General features: G+C 41.0%; 1 protein-coding gene across 2 annotated transcripts in view; it reads right to left on the bottom strand.

Annotated features, from left to right (window-relative positions):
- Nucleotides 1-405: 405 nt before the first annotated feature.
- The window catches only part of PTBP1 (polypyrimidine tract binding protein 1), a 52,961-nt gene continuing 38,727 nt past the window's right edge, over nt 406-14,639 (bottom strand). For both annotated transcript variants that reach the window (XM_084614794.1, XM_084614795.1), the window contains 7 exons: nt 13,867-13,941; nt 11,988-12,136; nt 9,161-9,194; nt 8,565-8,657; nt 7,887-8,103; nt 3,994-4,071; nt 406-3,526 (listed from right to left, as the gene is read on the bottom strand). In XM_084614794.1, the coding sequence (XP_084470920.1) occupies nt 3,394-3,526; nt 3,994-4,071; nt 7,887-8,103; nt 8,565-8,657; nt 9,161-9,194; nt 11,988-12,136; nt 13,867-13,941 (779 nt within the window). In that variant the 3' untranslated portion in view covers nt 406-3,393. The remainder of the gene's footprint in view (nt 3,527-3,993; nt 4,072-7,886; nt 8,104-8,564; nt 8,658-9,160; nt 9,195-11,987; nt 12,137-13,866; nt 13,942-14,639) is intronic.

Raw genomic sequence — 14,639 nt, 5'->3', positions numbered from 1 at the left:
ATCAGTTAAGGACCCTGTAACCTCATACCTCTGAACTTCACCCATTCAAACATGGAAGGACTGGAGTGTGAAGAGTTTGGAGTGGATTACTTAAATGTGCTATATTTTCCCTTTCTGGCTCTTAATCTGGCTCTCATCACCCTTGACTCAGTGTAGCCAAAGATGCGAATGTAAACACTCCACCAGCCCAGAGGTATGCGAAAGTCAAAGTTATATAAAATGAGGCAGCTGAAATTACATTAGAAGGAAAATCAGAAGCAAAAACAAAAAAAGCACAATAAAAAGATAGGAAAATCAGAAGCAAAGAATACAGAAGAAATTTATTGAAAGCACAAGTACAGACTGGCCAATAACTGCTTTCTACAATCTGAACAGTAAATAATAGATCTACAGAAAGGTACAAAGTTTGTTATAAAATAGTTTTAATTTCAATTCTTTTTGCATTACAAACATTCTTTGAAAGAGGCAATGGAATTTTGATGTTGTGTGTGGTCACCCTCCCACAATACTGAACCTGTAATAGCTGTTATCAAAATATACAATACATCTGTTCACCATAAAAAACTGGGTTTTGCTGCCCCCTCATGTCTTACAACAGGTATAAAAAAATTATAAATATTTACACCCTTTTGTTACTCATTCTTTACATGCAAACATAGGGATGCAAAGGATAAACCCACAGTTGTCTGGGTTCTGGGGTCACCTCAATTCATTTGCTTGCATCTTACAAAATATATAGTCTGTTTGCTGACTGATCCATGTGAGCAGCCAGCAAATAGGTTTAATTCCAATAACCCTCTCCCCAGTTTCTTGGGTGAGGTTGATTGAATGCATTTAAAAATTAAACTGCAGCTGTTCCACTTGGGTTGCGCATGGATCTCTCTTCATGGCAGAATGCTGCTTGTGGCATGTTCAAGGGTGCACATTCAACAGCCAGTGTCCCCTAGCTACAAGGGAAATTGTTTTACTGTTTTTGATTTGAGGGAAGGGAGATTAAGCAAATTAACTCTGGTTGATAGCAATTACGAGAATGACAGTTAATTTGCTCTATTGAGTGCAAGATGCTGGCCAAGGAAATCTGGAGCTTTTCAGATAAGGAGATCATAAGACTTTTCTGTAACAAGCTTATAAGGATCTATGGTAATTGGAGCCGGCATCTACTTGTTAGCTGAGCCCTTTTTTCAGCTCAAAACTGTGGGCAATGCTATTGTTTCATTTAAGATGGCTTCTAACTCCTTTCAGCCACAAGCAAGGAGAAGATGAAGATAAGGCAGGCCAGTACTACCAAGCTCATGCCAGCAACCCAAGCTGAACTCTCATTCAGACATCACACACTTCTCCAGCATAGTTCACAACCACAAGAGCTCAGAGAGGAACTAAGAAAGGTTAAGACTTTGCCAACCCCTCAGTGACAGGCAAGTCAGGAGCTTCCATGCTAGGCAAGGAAAACAACTTGCAACACAAAGAGAGACAATTAAAAAACAAACTTTGGTCCACTATTTGCAGAAAAACCCTGAAAAAGTATAAGATTATTGTTATTTTTGCATCCAAACAGGTTGCATGTTAAAGGGAAATGTAAGGCAACATTGGATTATACAAAATAGAAGGCAGAACGGCACGGGAAAGAGTTGTAAGCCAGAGGAATGGTGTTTCAGTTTAACAGTGGTTTTATCATTGGGAAAAAACCAACTTGCCGCATTCTTCTACTTTTAACAAATTTCCTTCCTATAACTTAAAAAGATCTGGGCTTATAGGTTTAAAAAAAAAGTAAAAACTTTAGCCTGGTCCATTTACTCAATCGAAATCAGAAGTCTCTGGTGCTCACTACTTTGAACACCTTTTGCCTTTTAAAAAAGCTCTGCTTAGCTTAACATGTTTTATCGGTTTCATTACATTACTCATCCTCAGTCATGACCTCAGCCTGAAACTAAATTCCTGCCCTACAGTTTCAATTACAAAAAAAGAATAAAATAAGTACAGTATACAAGGGTAATACCAACAAAAGGAGTAAATTTAGATTACGTTTATATCATCTTATTGATCTATAAAAAAGTTAAACTATTTCTTTTGCATATAAAGAGATTAGAATATTTGGTCAACTGGAAATATTGCTAGGCACAGATGACAGCAACTGCATCAAAAAGTATAATACAAGGATTAAAACAAAAGCTCAAACGCTGAAGACATGCTACAAGAATGATGGCGGAGCTACACTGGTCTTGTTAATTGCCAAATTAGGGGCATGAAGGTGACTCAGATGAACACCTTTCTAACCATGGGATATCCAATAATTCTTCAAATCCTAGTCAAGTGTTTAGATATATGTACAATTCAGACAAGCTCATACTCATTTCTTTTCTTCACAAGTGTCCAACAGTGGTTAATTTTATAGCTTGATCAAGGCTCTTGTGAAGAGAGCCTGTCAGCTTGCTACCAACACTGGAATATAATGAGACCATAGGAATGTTTCCCCATGCAGACCTTTCTGCTTAGTTTGAATGAAATAAACCAAGCATTTTAATTAACTCCCACCTAGAAGAGTATACAGACGGAGATAAAACCACATGCGGACTAGAAAAGTAGCAAGAAGATACATGATACTATGCAGATTATTAGACAGTTCATGGACAGTGGGACAATCAATTGCCTAAGGAATTAAAGCCAAATATTTTCTTTATCCACTCTGCCAGCTTTACTTGTCCTTCATTACGAGTTGATCCAACAACCAGAACTCACTTGTTCTCCTCAACTCCCCCAATCTAATCCTTACAGTTCAGATGATGTTCTTTCCCAAATAAACAGAATTTAAGGCACAGGATAGCAGATGCGCAGCTTAGAAAATATTACCCTAAAACCCTTTGCACTGGGTGGGTTAGGATCTCCTGCACACCATGTACTTTGCAAGATCCTGAGTCAAAGGCGCTAATGTGAATTCACACAGTGGTTTCTGGGTCTTCCAAGGCTTGATTGGGTAAAGAAAATAAAAAAGGCATCAGTGTGAAACCTGATAAGCTTGTTAGGATCCATTTGTTTTTGTTTTTAATGGGGGGTGGGGGGAGAGACAGAGGGAGGAAGAGGAAAATTCCCAGAGCAGTTTCCAAAGTGTAAACTTTAACTTGTGATTTTTTTTGTTTGAACAGCCATCAAGATTGTTATCCCATCACCGCAAGGTTAGCAATATGAATTAGATTTAATTTTTTTAAAAACCGGTAAACTGATTTCTCTTTAAAAAAATAAAATCTCTGGTCTTTAAGGTCACTTCAGCTGCATTTTTAAAGTGGCTTTTTTTTTCTGGAATGATGGAAGTTGTCTCCTAGCATTCAGCCCTTTAAGGTCAGGGCTGAACCCATGAGGTTTTAGTCAGGTCCATTCTGTCTCATGCCTTCCAAAGCTTTAAATGGTAGACTTTGAGAAGGACACACGCAGGTGGTGATTCTCACCAAGGTCATGATTATGGAGCTCGATGAGTGACTGAATGGCTTCTTCCACAGAGCCCATCTGGATTAGAGCCATTTTACGGTCCTTCCTGCCAAGAAAAGTCAGTTAGTTATAGGACACGTTTGGTACTGTCTCTGTGTAGCCTCGCTCTTGCTGACTCAATAGAAGTTTTCTTGTCTGATGCTGAAGGCCAAACAGACATCTCAGCGGGCGAAACTGCTCATTAAAAGATTTATTCCTTTGCTCCCACAGGACTGAGTAGTCTCTACGATGAAAACATGCATCCAAGCCACCAATGCAGTCATCTTAGACTAAATTTCATCTCCAGCACTCTATGTGCACTTATTATCCTTGCCCCCATTCTCTAAACCAGATATATCATCAAGGAATGACCGTTCCATACAACCAATAATTCAGCCAAGCTAAATTTCTGCTCTGAGACCGTCACTACCCAGTGCCTTTAGCACCTTCAAATTTGTGGAGAACTCACTGGTAGATTTCATTTAGCTTTACCAGTTTTCTCCCAAGAGGACAGTTTTAAAATCTTAGACTTACTGGAAGAATTTGAATCCCTTCACCATCCCACCATTGCTTGAGAACAGCATCTTAAGGTCTTCTTCAGTTATCGAAGGTCTAAAAAAGTCAAGAAATTAGTCAGTTTTCTAGTCAGCTGGCATGAACTAGGAATTTATGCCTTAACTGTACATTTTACGGAGTTCCTTTTCTAAACTCTTTTCTACTGTTGTCCTTGCACTGGCATCCAAGATGTCAGACTGTAGAATGACGGATAAGCATTTCTTCTTGCTACACATGGAAGATCGCAATTCCCTTACTTCTCAGTGAGTGAGTTATTACTTTGTACTATGAGAAGCATTCTGGTAACATTACTGGAATTTAGATTGGGGATAGGTTTCAGAGAGGTAGCCGTGTTAGTCTGTATCAGCAAAAAGAATGAGTACTTGTGGCACCTTAGAGACTAACAAATGTATTTGAGCATAAGCTTTTGTGGGCTAAAAACCACTTCCCTGGATGCATGCAGTGGAAGATACAGTAGGAAGTGTGACGGGGCAAGGCCAGATGGCCATAGAAAAGTGGTGGGAGATAGATATATGAGCTCCAGGCTCCACAAATCCCTGGTACCAGGATAAGTGAAATGGCAGCTGCTCCAGGTCAATTAAGACACCTGCGGCCAATTAAGAACTTTCCAGAAGGCAGGGAGAATGCTAGGTTGATTGGGACACCTGAAGCCAATCAGGGGCTGGCTGAAACTAGTTAAAAGCCTCCCAGTCAGTCAGGTGGGTGTGCATGTCAGGAGCTGTGGGAGGAAGTTGCACTGTTGGAGAGACTGAGCAGTACACACCATACCAGGCACAAGGAAAGAGGCCCTGAGGTAAGGGTGAATTGGAGCTTGAGGAAGTGAGGGCTGCTGTGGGGGAAGTAGCCCAGGGAATTGTACATGTCATGTTTCTAAAAGGTCAGCTACCATAGCTGATACTATTAGGGTCCCTGGGCTGGAGCCCGGAGTAGAAGGTGGGCCCGGGCTCCCCCCGCCCCACCCTCTGATTAATCACTGAGACTAGGAGACAACAGAAACTGTGCAAGAAAGGATAACTTCTCCTCACCTCCCTCGCTGGCTTATGATGAAAATGGCTCAGCAGACTGTGACCCTTGTCTCTAGAGAGAAGGGTTACGTGGAGGGTCACAGTGAGCCTCTGTGGCTAGCGAAATCCACCAGGAAATGCGGGACTCACGGAGGCAAGGACAGAGCTTTGTCACAGAAGATACACACACACACCCCATGAAAACAACGGGTGTTGCCATACCCACTATAAGGAGAGTGATCAGTTAAGGTGGGCTATTAGCAGGAAAAAAAGCCTTTTGTAGTGATAATCAGGATGCCCCATTTCCAACAGTTGACAAGGTGTGAGTAACTGCTGGAAACAACAGGTTTCAGAGCAGCAGCCGTGTTAGTCTGTATTCACAAAAAGAAAAGGAGTACTTGTGGCACCTTAGAGACTAACCAATTTATTTGTCTCTAAGGTGCCACAAGTCCTCCTTTTCTTTTTGCTGGAAATGGGCCATCCTGATCATCACTACAAAAGGGTTTTTTCTCCTCCTGCTAATAGCTCACCTTAACTGATCACTATTTTCCACTGAATGCATCCAATGAAGAGGGTTTTAGCCCATGAAAGCTTATGCTCAAATAAATTTGTTAGTCTCTAAGGTGCCACAAGTCCTCCTCGTTCTTTTAGTTGGGGATATAATCAGTCCTGACTCTTCAAAAACCTTAGTGACATGGGTTCGGAGAAAAGTAAGACTACCAAGAGGTTATAAAGCAGAGCTAGCAGCAAGCTGCACCCTGATACCTCCACTCAGTCCTTTTAGCTGTAGGAGGCAGGGAACATGGCATTTGCTACTTGGGCACCTAAATAATATCATTTATGGGGAGTGCCACCTGAGAAGGCCCCATAGATCCAAAGACATGAACTAATCTGAGCCCTCCTGAACTACTTTCAACTGTACATCTAGGGAGGAAGTCACCCTCTTTAAGAGGTCCTGATGAGCCCCGTAACAGTGGGGGAGGGGAAAGGGGGGGGGGGGAGAGAGAGAAAATACTACCTGCTACTGCCTCCTCAGACGGATGAGGCAGAACCCAAGAATGGAAAAAGCAGACTGCCCATGTTTGGTACCGAGCTTGGGAGTGGACTTCCTGCAGCTCTTACTGCAGAGATTAGTGATATCTACTGGAGGATGTGCAGAGGATCTGGAGGCATGAGGAAACTCCCATGGGTTCCAATGTGGCCACTAATATGGTGTCAGAGCCCAATTTCTTCCCAACCATGGCTCTCTACAAGCTGACTAATGGAGAGGTTCTGCTGGATACCAGGGGTGAAAACCCTTGGGAGAGTGATGGCTTATGCAATGCAGCTGTGACACAAGATTCATCTTCCAACTTGAACTATGAACTGGAGTCATCTGAGCAAGGAGTTGTGCTGGCAGTCTGGAGAGGATGGCATTAAGGAAATCATAGGTTGCTTGCCATTCAACAGCACCGTACAAGATGTACCAGAGTGGCCAGAGGTGCTCATGGTACTTGGCACTGAACCCAAGGGGCTGGCAGATCTACGAGTGTCTGCTGGCACCATGCAAGAGGATTCTTGAACTGCTGGCAAAGCCAGCGCCAAGAGACTTAGACTGGGTGCCATAGTAGGTGTGTCAGACATTGATGGCACTGGGAGATTCTCTTGCTGCTGCAGCAGCAAAGAGACAGACTATAGCACCACTCAACTGGAAGGTGCTCCCTTAGAGACTGGTCTCCATGGCATCAGTACCCGTGCTGGAGTTGAAGACCCTGCCGGAGGTGCACTGATATATGCACCAGCGTCTCAGCACCAAGCACACACTACCCTCCTTTCCAGCTTGTTCACTGGACTCTGGTGCTGGGGACCTTCATTTCCTGGATGCCCAATACCAGGGTGCAATCTTCCAGTCCTCATTTTTCAGTACTGGAGAAGGAGACTGACACTGAGACCCTGCCATGACTGGAGTACTCCTAACTGAAACATAGGCATTCAATGCCCACCCCAAAAGGGAAAGGAAGTATAAGATGCAGATGTGGCACCTGCCCTGGTGTGTGCTTCTCCTAGACACTTCAGGCATCAGCCTCTTGCATCTTTCAAGATTTGAAGCCTGGGGACCAAAGCATACCATGGCATGTGTGTTGGTACCTTGAAAGGGCAAGAACCAGGAGTGTACACTAAGTACACTAGTACAAAAAGGAAACCTACTAGTATAGAACTACAGTATGACTATAAACTATCAACTATTAACGAGTATCAATAATATATAATAGAAATGCTAAAAAAGAGGGAAACAGAAGGTAGAATGCTCCAACAACTGTCACATGTGGTAAGAAGGAACTGAGAGGGGGTCAGGGGCAGTTCTGTCTTTTATATCACCAAGCAGCAATGCGAGGCAGAAGTGGGCACATGTGCCACTCCAAGGGTACTACTAGGGGAAAAATCTGACTCAAGTTCACTGGACACACACACACCTGAAGGACAATGGACATGTGCAAATCACTCGAAGAAGTGCCACCAATATAAAATTATTTTCTAAGTGAACAACCATAGAAGCACAAACCTACTCAAGGACCGATGACTAATGGGACCAACTTAGACAGCTGGTGTCTTCAGGTTTCTGGAAGAAATGGACCTTAGAACTAGAACTGCTGTGGGGAAATCTAGATGAGTTGACATAATGCAAGTTAGCTCTTGCATGTGCACTGACAGCCCCCAGTTTAAGATGAATGCGGCCAAACTCAGCTATACCTAGAGAATGAAGATCTTAAATTAATGCTCCACAGAACCTGGTACCCAATATCCTCTCCACTTGCGAAGTGTGTCCCCTTTTCAGAGCATACATACATTCCTTACATGGGTACTTACGGGATATTGGAGAGGTGAAGGGTAGCAGAAGGCGGGAAGATATTTTGGAAGTTTTTGGAGCCTGGTTTCTTGAAACGATGTAGAGGAGAGTTTCCATAGTCTTTAGTCAATCCTTGGTCTTCCTGTCCCTCACGGGGAAGCTGTACTGTCTGATGCTTAGACAGGGTGATACGGATGGGTTTCCCATGAAGCTTCTGACCATTTAAGTGACTCATTGCTACAACAATTAAAATATAGCGTAAGAGAACAGAAGTTGAAAGGCTAGTTCAGGCGTATGTTTAACCCAAACCTAAAATTCCAATCAAATCCACTTCCCTATACAGACTGTCCAAACACCAAGACACCTATCACTATTACTGTTTATTCTGCTCCTTTTTATATTCTTTGCCCTCTCTCATTTTACAATTAGCATACTGTCTAGCATAAGAATATCTACTTGAGTGTAACACCAAACCCCAGCCTACTACAGAGGAAAGCAATTCAGCGAATGGACACTTATTCTGCACCTTTTGAAGAGTAACATTAGTACTGACTATCACTCTTCCACAGAGGAGGAATTTATTGCTAACTTGACTGCCATAACAATATGATCCTTAGTTGGATGTTAAACCTTTAAACAAGCAGCAGTGCTATGAAAGACTGCTATGCTACCACAGTGATGCAACAGAGCATGCTTACCAAGCTGGGCCTGGTTTCCATCAGCCATTTGAACTAAGGCATTCTCCTTCTTATTAAATAAGATCTTCACCCTTTGCACATCACCATAGACTCCTTCAGAAAGTGAGGAGACAAGGAAAAAAGTCTTTAGGCAGGAAAAGAAAAGTCTCATCCAACTTTATAACAAATCAATTCAACACCAAAATCATCCACAACCAGACGGATCTCATTCCAACCAAGTTTACTTATTCTGCTCTACTTAGGGGGAGAAACTTATATGCAGCAGAATAATAATGGAACAATACATTAAAGAAAACAGATACTGGGTTTCAGCAAAAAGAAAAAAATCTAACTGCCAAAGGATTGAACTGGACAATATAGCATGCTACCACAAATTTTAAACTCCTATAAAAAGACATGCAAAGCAATAAACCATGCATAACTGAACATAAAAATAAAGGCAAACTAAACTAAACAGCAAACTATGTAACAATGTAAAAAAATGAAATTATGCATTCAAAAATGGCAAACTGCAAACTGTACATTTTTGAAGTATCAAAAAAGTAATCTCAAATAAATGAAAAACAAAGTAATAAAAAGTGTGAATAATAACATACCGAAAAGAATAAAGAGGCATTGGGGTGTAACTCTCTTTAGAGAACAGCAGAGCAAGGCAGCGGAGGGACAGGGAAGAGGTAAGGAATCGAAGGGGAGAGCGAGGTTGCACAAATCGTCCACAACGAGGAAGGGCAGAGTCCCCGCAGGAAATGGCGAAATTGGTTGATGGATGATGAAGTTTTCAAGATGGTTAATATTGAAGGGCAGGTTGGTTTCCGAAGAGCAGGGTTTTTTGGAGGGGGGATTTTTTTTTATTTTATTTTTTGTTTCAAGCAACAACAGGAAGCAGAAGTACCGTGCAGTCAGTTGGCAAAGAAATTCCGGATCAGGGGAAGAAAAAAAATTCAGGGATGGGGAGAAAAGAAAAAGTAGCAAAAAACACAGGTCAGTAAATACATAAGGAATATGTAGTGTTCCATCAGTCAGATTTACAGATTTCTACATACAATACTTGTTTTACAAGAATAGTTAATAGGTTTTACCTAGTGGAACACAATGATAAAGAAAAGCATTTTTACTTAAGATATACATAGAAGGTAAGAGACAATATCACTGCGGAGTGACTTCTAGAGCGATAACATTAATATCCCAACTGTCCTTCTCAAAGCAATGGTCCAAGACTTTTTTGGCCTCTAGAAGACGCTGAAACCTGTACTAATGGTCAAACTAAAAACAGTGTGACGACACTCTGAAGTATCTGCTTAAACACAGGAATGTTTCGTGGAGAGGATTTGTGTTGCACACTTCACTGCAACTAAACTAAAGGAATGCAGTCTCGACATGAATCACTGCTTTCAAAGCCAAAGATTAACTAGAATAAACTTCTGAACCACTGCTAACTATATATCAGAATGAACTGCTAAAGGAGAAGTGTCTGCTGTAAGAGGACACTACCACAGGCACTGCAGGGGAACTGAGATTTCCACATACTCAACACATTAAGGAAGCAAGTATCTTACTGCAGAGGTCAGTGTGCCAATACTAATCAGCGAGGGTAGTAAGCAGGAAGAGCTTGTCCTCCCAAGGCACAATGATAATTCAACATGCAGGCAAACACCAGCACACACAGTCTACAATAAACATTGAAAAACAATGCAAATGGAAGAAATCTGGACCTCTCCCTACCAATCCCACATTAGCTCTTAGGATTTAGAAAGAAATTTCACATATTACTAGAGGGAGAGAGTCACTCCAGGGAAATACAGTCTCTTAACTGTCTAGTTGTTGCATAGGTAAGTTTCTAAAATACTGATTATACAAGCAGTGAAAAAAGTTTAAGTCTGTTAGTTCACTATAGGTATCAAAGTCTCTCTAACCCAAAGACAAGCTGGATGGATAGTGAAGAGGTCATCAAAAAATGCAAGGCATGATATAATTGCTTAATTCCTACATTCAGGCAAAAACATTTGTTCACGCTGTTCAGAAATGGTTCTTTAGAAGCCTAGTCAGTTTACAAAAAAATAAATCAGAATTCCAAATTTTAAAGGCCTACACAGAAAAATGGATTATGCTGTGCTTGTCATTGACACCTGGGCATAGCACATAACATCTGGAATCGAAGTGCACCTAATTTCACGATATTGATCTGAAAATGATAATGCCAGACCTTTGCCAGTTAAGGGGGCTCTCCATTTGTTTTGTTTAGGAAGTCACTGTTAACTCCTGAAGCATCGTAAGAATTTCCACTCTAGGGACAAGATCTAGCCCGTAACCAGAGCATCCTGACTGTGCCACTGGCATTATCTCATGCCCTGAAGAAAACAGTAATGATAGTCAGGTGAATAGAATAGTCTGAAATTTGATAGATTAACAAATTTAATGAATTAAATATTTTGATTATTCCTTATCTCATCCAGGCTTCCCTTTTGAAGCAAAAGAGGTTTTACGGGTACTTTGACACGTCTGATAAAGTTTTATAATTACACGTAGTAGGAATTAAGTTTTATGGGCAGTCTTACCAGATATAGTAAAGCATTATTTTTCAGGCAGTATAGACTTATCTTTTAATGCACACAAACTGAAATACAGTCTACACTTTCAATCCAACAAGCAGCCAAAAGTTGACTTAATAGAAATATATTTAATTCTTAGCAAATGATCTTTTATATTTCATCCTTTTCTATTAGGAAGGATTATTCCAATTTTACTTGCCTTCATTTAAAAAAAACAAATATTTTCAACTCTGAGAAAAGTTAAATGGAATTGAAAATGTAAATTTGAGAGTTAAAAGCATAAATAAAGAAAAACTTCAAGGAATCTTGGAAAGGAAAAAAATACATGTGCGAGCACATGGCAGAGGAAACACTGCACAGGTACAATGAAGCCAAGCTGGCGGGGGTCAAGACATTAAACAAAAAGAGTAGAGGGCAGAATGAACTCTCTCTGTAGTTCTGAATTAATGTATAAAATTAGAACATGCCAAGGAAGGAAGGGAGGAACTTTGCTATTCTGTGACCCAAATTACATGAGATCCATGGGAGTGAGTGGGAGATTGTAAAAATAAATAAATAAAACACAAGGGAGGGACACACTGTAGCTTTATGGGACAAGAGCAGACAGGCAACACCCTTGGCTATCAACCAAGGAAGAGCAAAGATTTCAATTTAAAAGATAGACCTTCCCATTTCCCTTTAGTGGCTAGAGTATTGATCTGCTTTGAGATTTAGGACTGGCACAGCACATTTCATCTGCTTTTCTAGTTTTGCCGTTTCCGTTAGGACACAGTAAGATTTCACTTTCAGTAAGTTCCACCACAATCTTAGTATTCAGAAAGTGAAAGTAGAGGTAACTGGAAGGAGAAAAAAGTGAAATTACAACTCCACTAACCTCAGGGTTCAGATTGCTAACCAGCAGAACGGAGTTCCCTGCCCCAGTGAGGCCGGGAATGCCCATCCGTCCTGCTGCAGCCGCTGCAGCTGCTGCTGATGGGATAGCCAAAGGAGCAAGTGCTCCGTGAACATTTGGAACTGACAAGCCTGGAAATTAAAGAATATTAGCCAGTAAAGAAACTAACAGCATGTACTCTAATGTGTCTGCTGCACTAGAATGGAGTGCTTCAAACCCCACCAATCACAGTCCAAAAGCATTTACTCTAATAATGACAAGTGCCTCCAATTCTGGTACTACTAAGAAGGAAATCGTCATCGGTTCTTCTAACAGTGTATTTCGCTCTCTTGTGGTGCCGGCTGCATGACAGATGTCTCTGGATGTGATCTGGCTGGTTTTAATGTTTCACACGTTCCACAGGCTACAAAACTGTATGAGCGCAAAGCCTCAAATCTGTGGGTTCAGGAAGGGTACTACAAGCAGTGCGTTTGTAACACTATTCCAAACAATGCATGCTACAAGTGCTTCATTCTGTTACCATGCATTTAATGAGAACAATTATACACTCCTACCAGTTATTCACTACTAAATCGGAGAAAGGATTAGTAGTATGTACAGGCATTTCTATGGGGCTCATTGTAGGTATGTGATGCTCACAGTATCAAACATTCATCACAAAGTCTCTAAAGGTACATCTATGCTGAAAAAACCTGTGTAGGAGCAAGTCTCAGTGTCTGGGTCAACTGACTTGGGCTTGTGCTAAAAGGCTAAAAATAGCAGAGATGTTCTCCCTCAGGCTGGAGCCTGAGCTCTGAGAGAGACCCCCCTCACCAGATTTTGGAGCCAAGGACAGCTGACCCAGGCTCTGAGACTGTCAAGGTGGGTTTTTTTTTTGTTTGTTTGTTTGTTTTTTGCAGCATAGACACCTTTCAATTTAGAGCTTTCAATCTTTAAGTACCGATAGAGCAACTGGTTAATTTCTTTCATAAATGATTCACAACATTTAAGGGGCATATGTACAACCTCCTTAGAGGGATGGGAGGTTAAAGAGGAATTGATGGTCAGACAGACCACCTGGCTCATGACTAAATTATCCCATAGACATCTTAAATTCTACTTAGCTAAGCTGTTTCTACAGTTTATTGGTAACTTATTCCAAAGTTTACTATAGTAAAAAGGAGCCAACCTAGTACTTAGCCTACTATTTGAAGTTCAATACAAGTATTTACTACCCAAAAACTGAGAAGGGTTTGAGAATGAAATTTATTAAAATTGGCACTTCAGTCATATATGCATCATTTTGATTTCTGCAATGAGCCCTGAAGTTCATAGGGCTGTCTATTTACCACACTTAAGTTTAATTAACTTTATTCAATTAAGTAGTATTAAAACAGAATGGAAAGTGGTTTCCAGTTTCAGAAGAAGCTTCCATAAGTGCCATAAAGTTAAAATTCCAGTGCCACTAACATACCAAATGTTCTATGCTTGGTCGAGAGTTCAGAAACAGATGCAATTCTTTATTTTCAAAATACTATTCAACTATTTGAGTCTTGCCTTCTTTCCCCTCCCACTATGTTGATTACTTCATTTAATGCAGTCACACTTGTCCGTGAAGATGGCTTCAAGGACTTCAGTATCTTCCATTTCCCCATTTTGTCTACTTATTACAAAACCATCTCATTCTATACCCTGTAGTCAGCACACAGACTTAACAGTTCAGAGGGAATAAATATTTATTTTTTTAACCTAATGATTTTAAGACAACTTGGGTTGAAGTGGCTGTCCAGTGATGGAACGTTTAAAAAGGCACTGCTCTAGTAATGGCCAGCAACTGGAAGGCAACCTAAGGAATTCAAGTTTAATGTTTGAAATACAGTACCTGCTTGAGGAATTGCAAAGGCAGGAGGGAAACCAGCTCCTGCATATGGAGAGGCAGAAATTATTCCTGGAGCTCCTGTGAAAGAAAAAGTAAGACAGTATGTCTATGAATCTAATTCCAATAGACAAGACAACCCCACTTCAGACAGCCAGTTTGTCTCCTCACATCTTGAAATGCATGTAACTGAGGACAGAAAGGATATAGACTACGCTCCTAGACACATCACAACATTAGAACAGTCTCAAACCCAACAAAGCTACTAAAAGTTTCTTTTGAAAGTGTCACCGCTGAATGCCAAGAACCAGTTTCCTATTCCAGGTTTAGCTTTGAAGACACTTTCCTGCTTTGAAGCAGCAATTAAAAACGGTTTTCTCTATCTACTTTGCACTTTTGAAAAGCCTGTTACTTTTTCCTAGGTCACGTCAGTTTCAGTATAACGCCATTCTCAAAGAGCCAGGGGTATAACTAGTAACTCCAGCCACTCCATATCATTGGCAGAACAGCAGGTGGCACTAATAGCACAGCGAATAGACAAGCATCTGCAAGTGTTCTTGGTAAAGGGAAGTGAGATGGCTTATCAAAGATGCACGTTAATTTTTTTTGGTACAACCATATTAGTGTTCCACGTTATTAGCTTAAGCCTTATATGCCACCAAAGAGACTACAAGGAGATTAAACTGACTGATCCAATACAGCATAATCTGTTGGTTAAGCAGTAAATCCAACTTTGGACACAAGAGGTCTTGGTTACCGCGCAAATCAAACCGGCAGAA

Source organism: Lepidochelys olivacea (genome assembly GCF_965140295.1).
Source record: "Lepidochelys olivacea isolate rLepOli2 genome assembly, chromosome: 25".
Classification (NCBI taxonomy): Eukaryota; Metazoa; Chordata; order Testudines; family Cheloniidae; genus Lepidochelys; species Lepidochelys olivacea.
The sequence above is the reverse complement of the archived record's forward strand: the minus strand, read 5'-3'. Positions and strand labels throughout refer to the sequence as shown.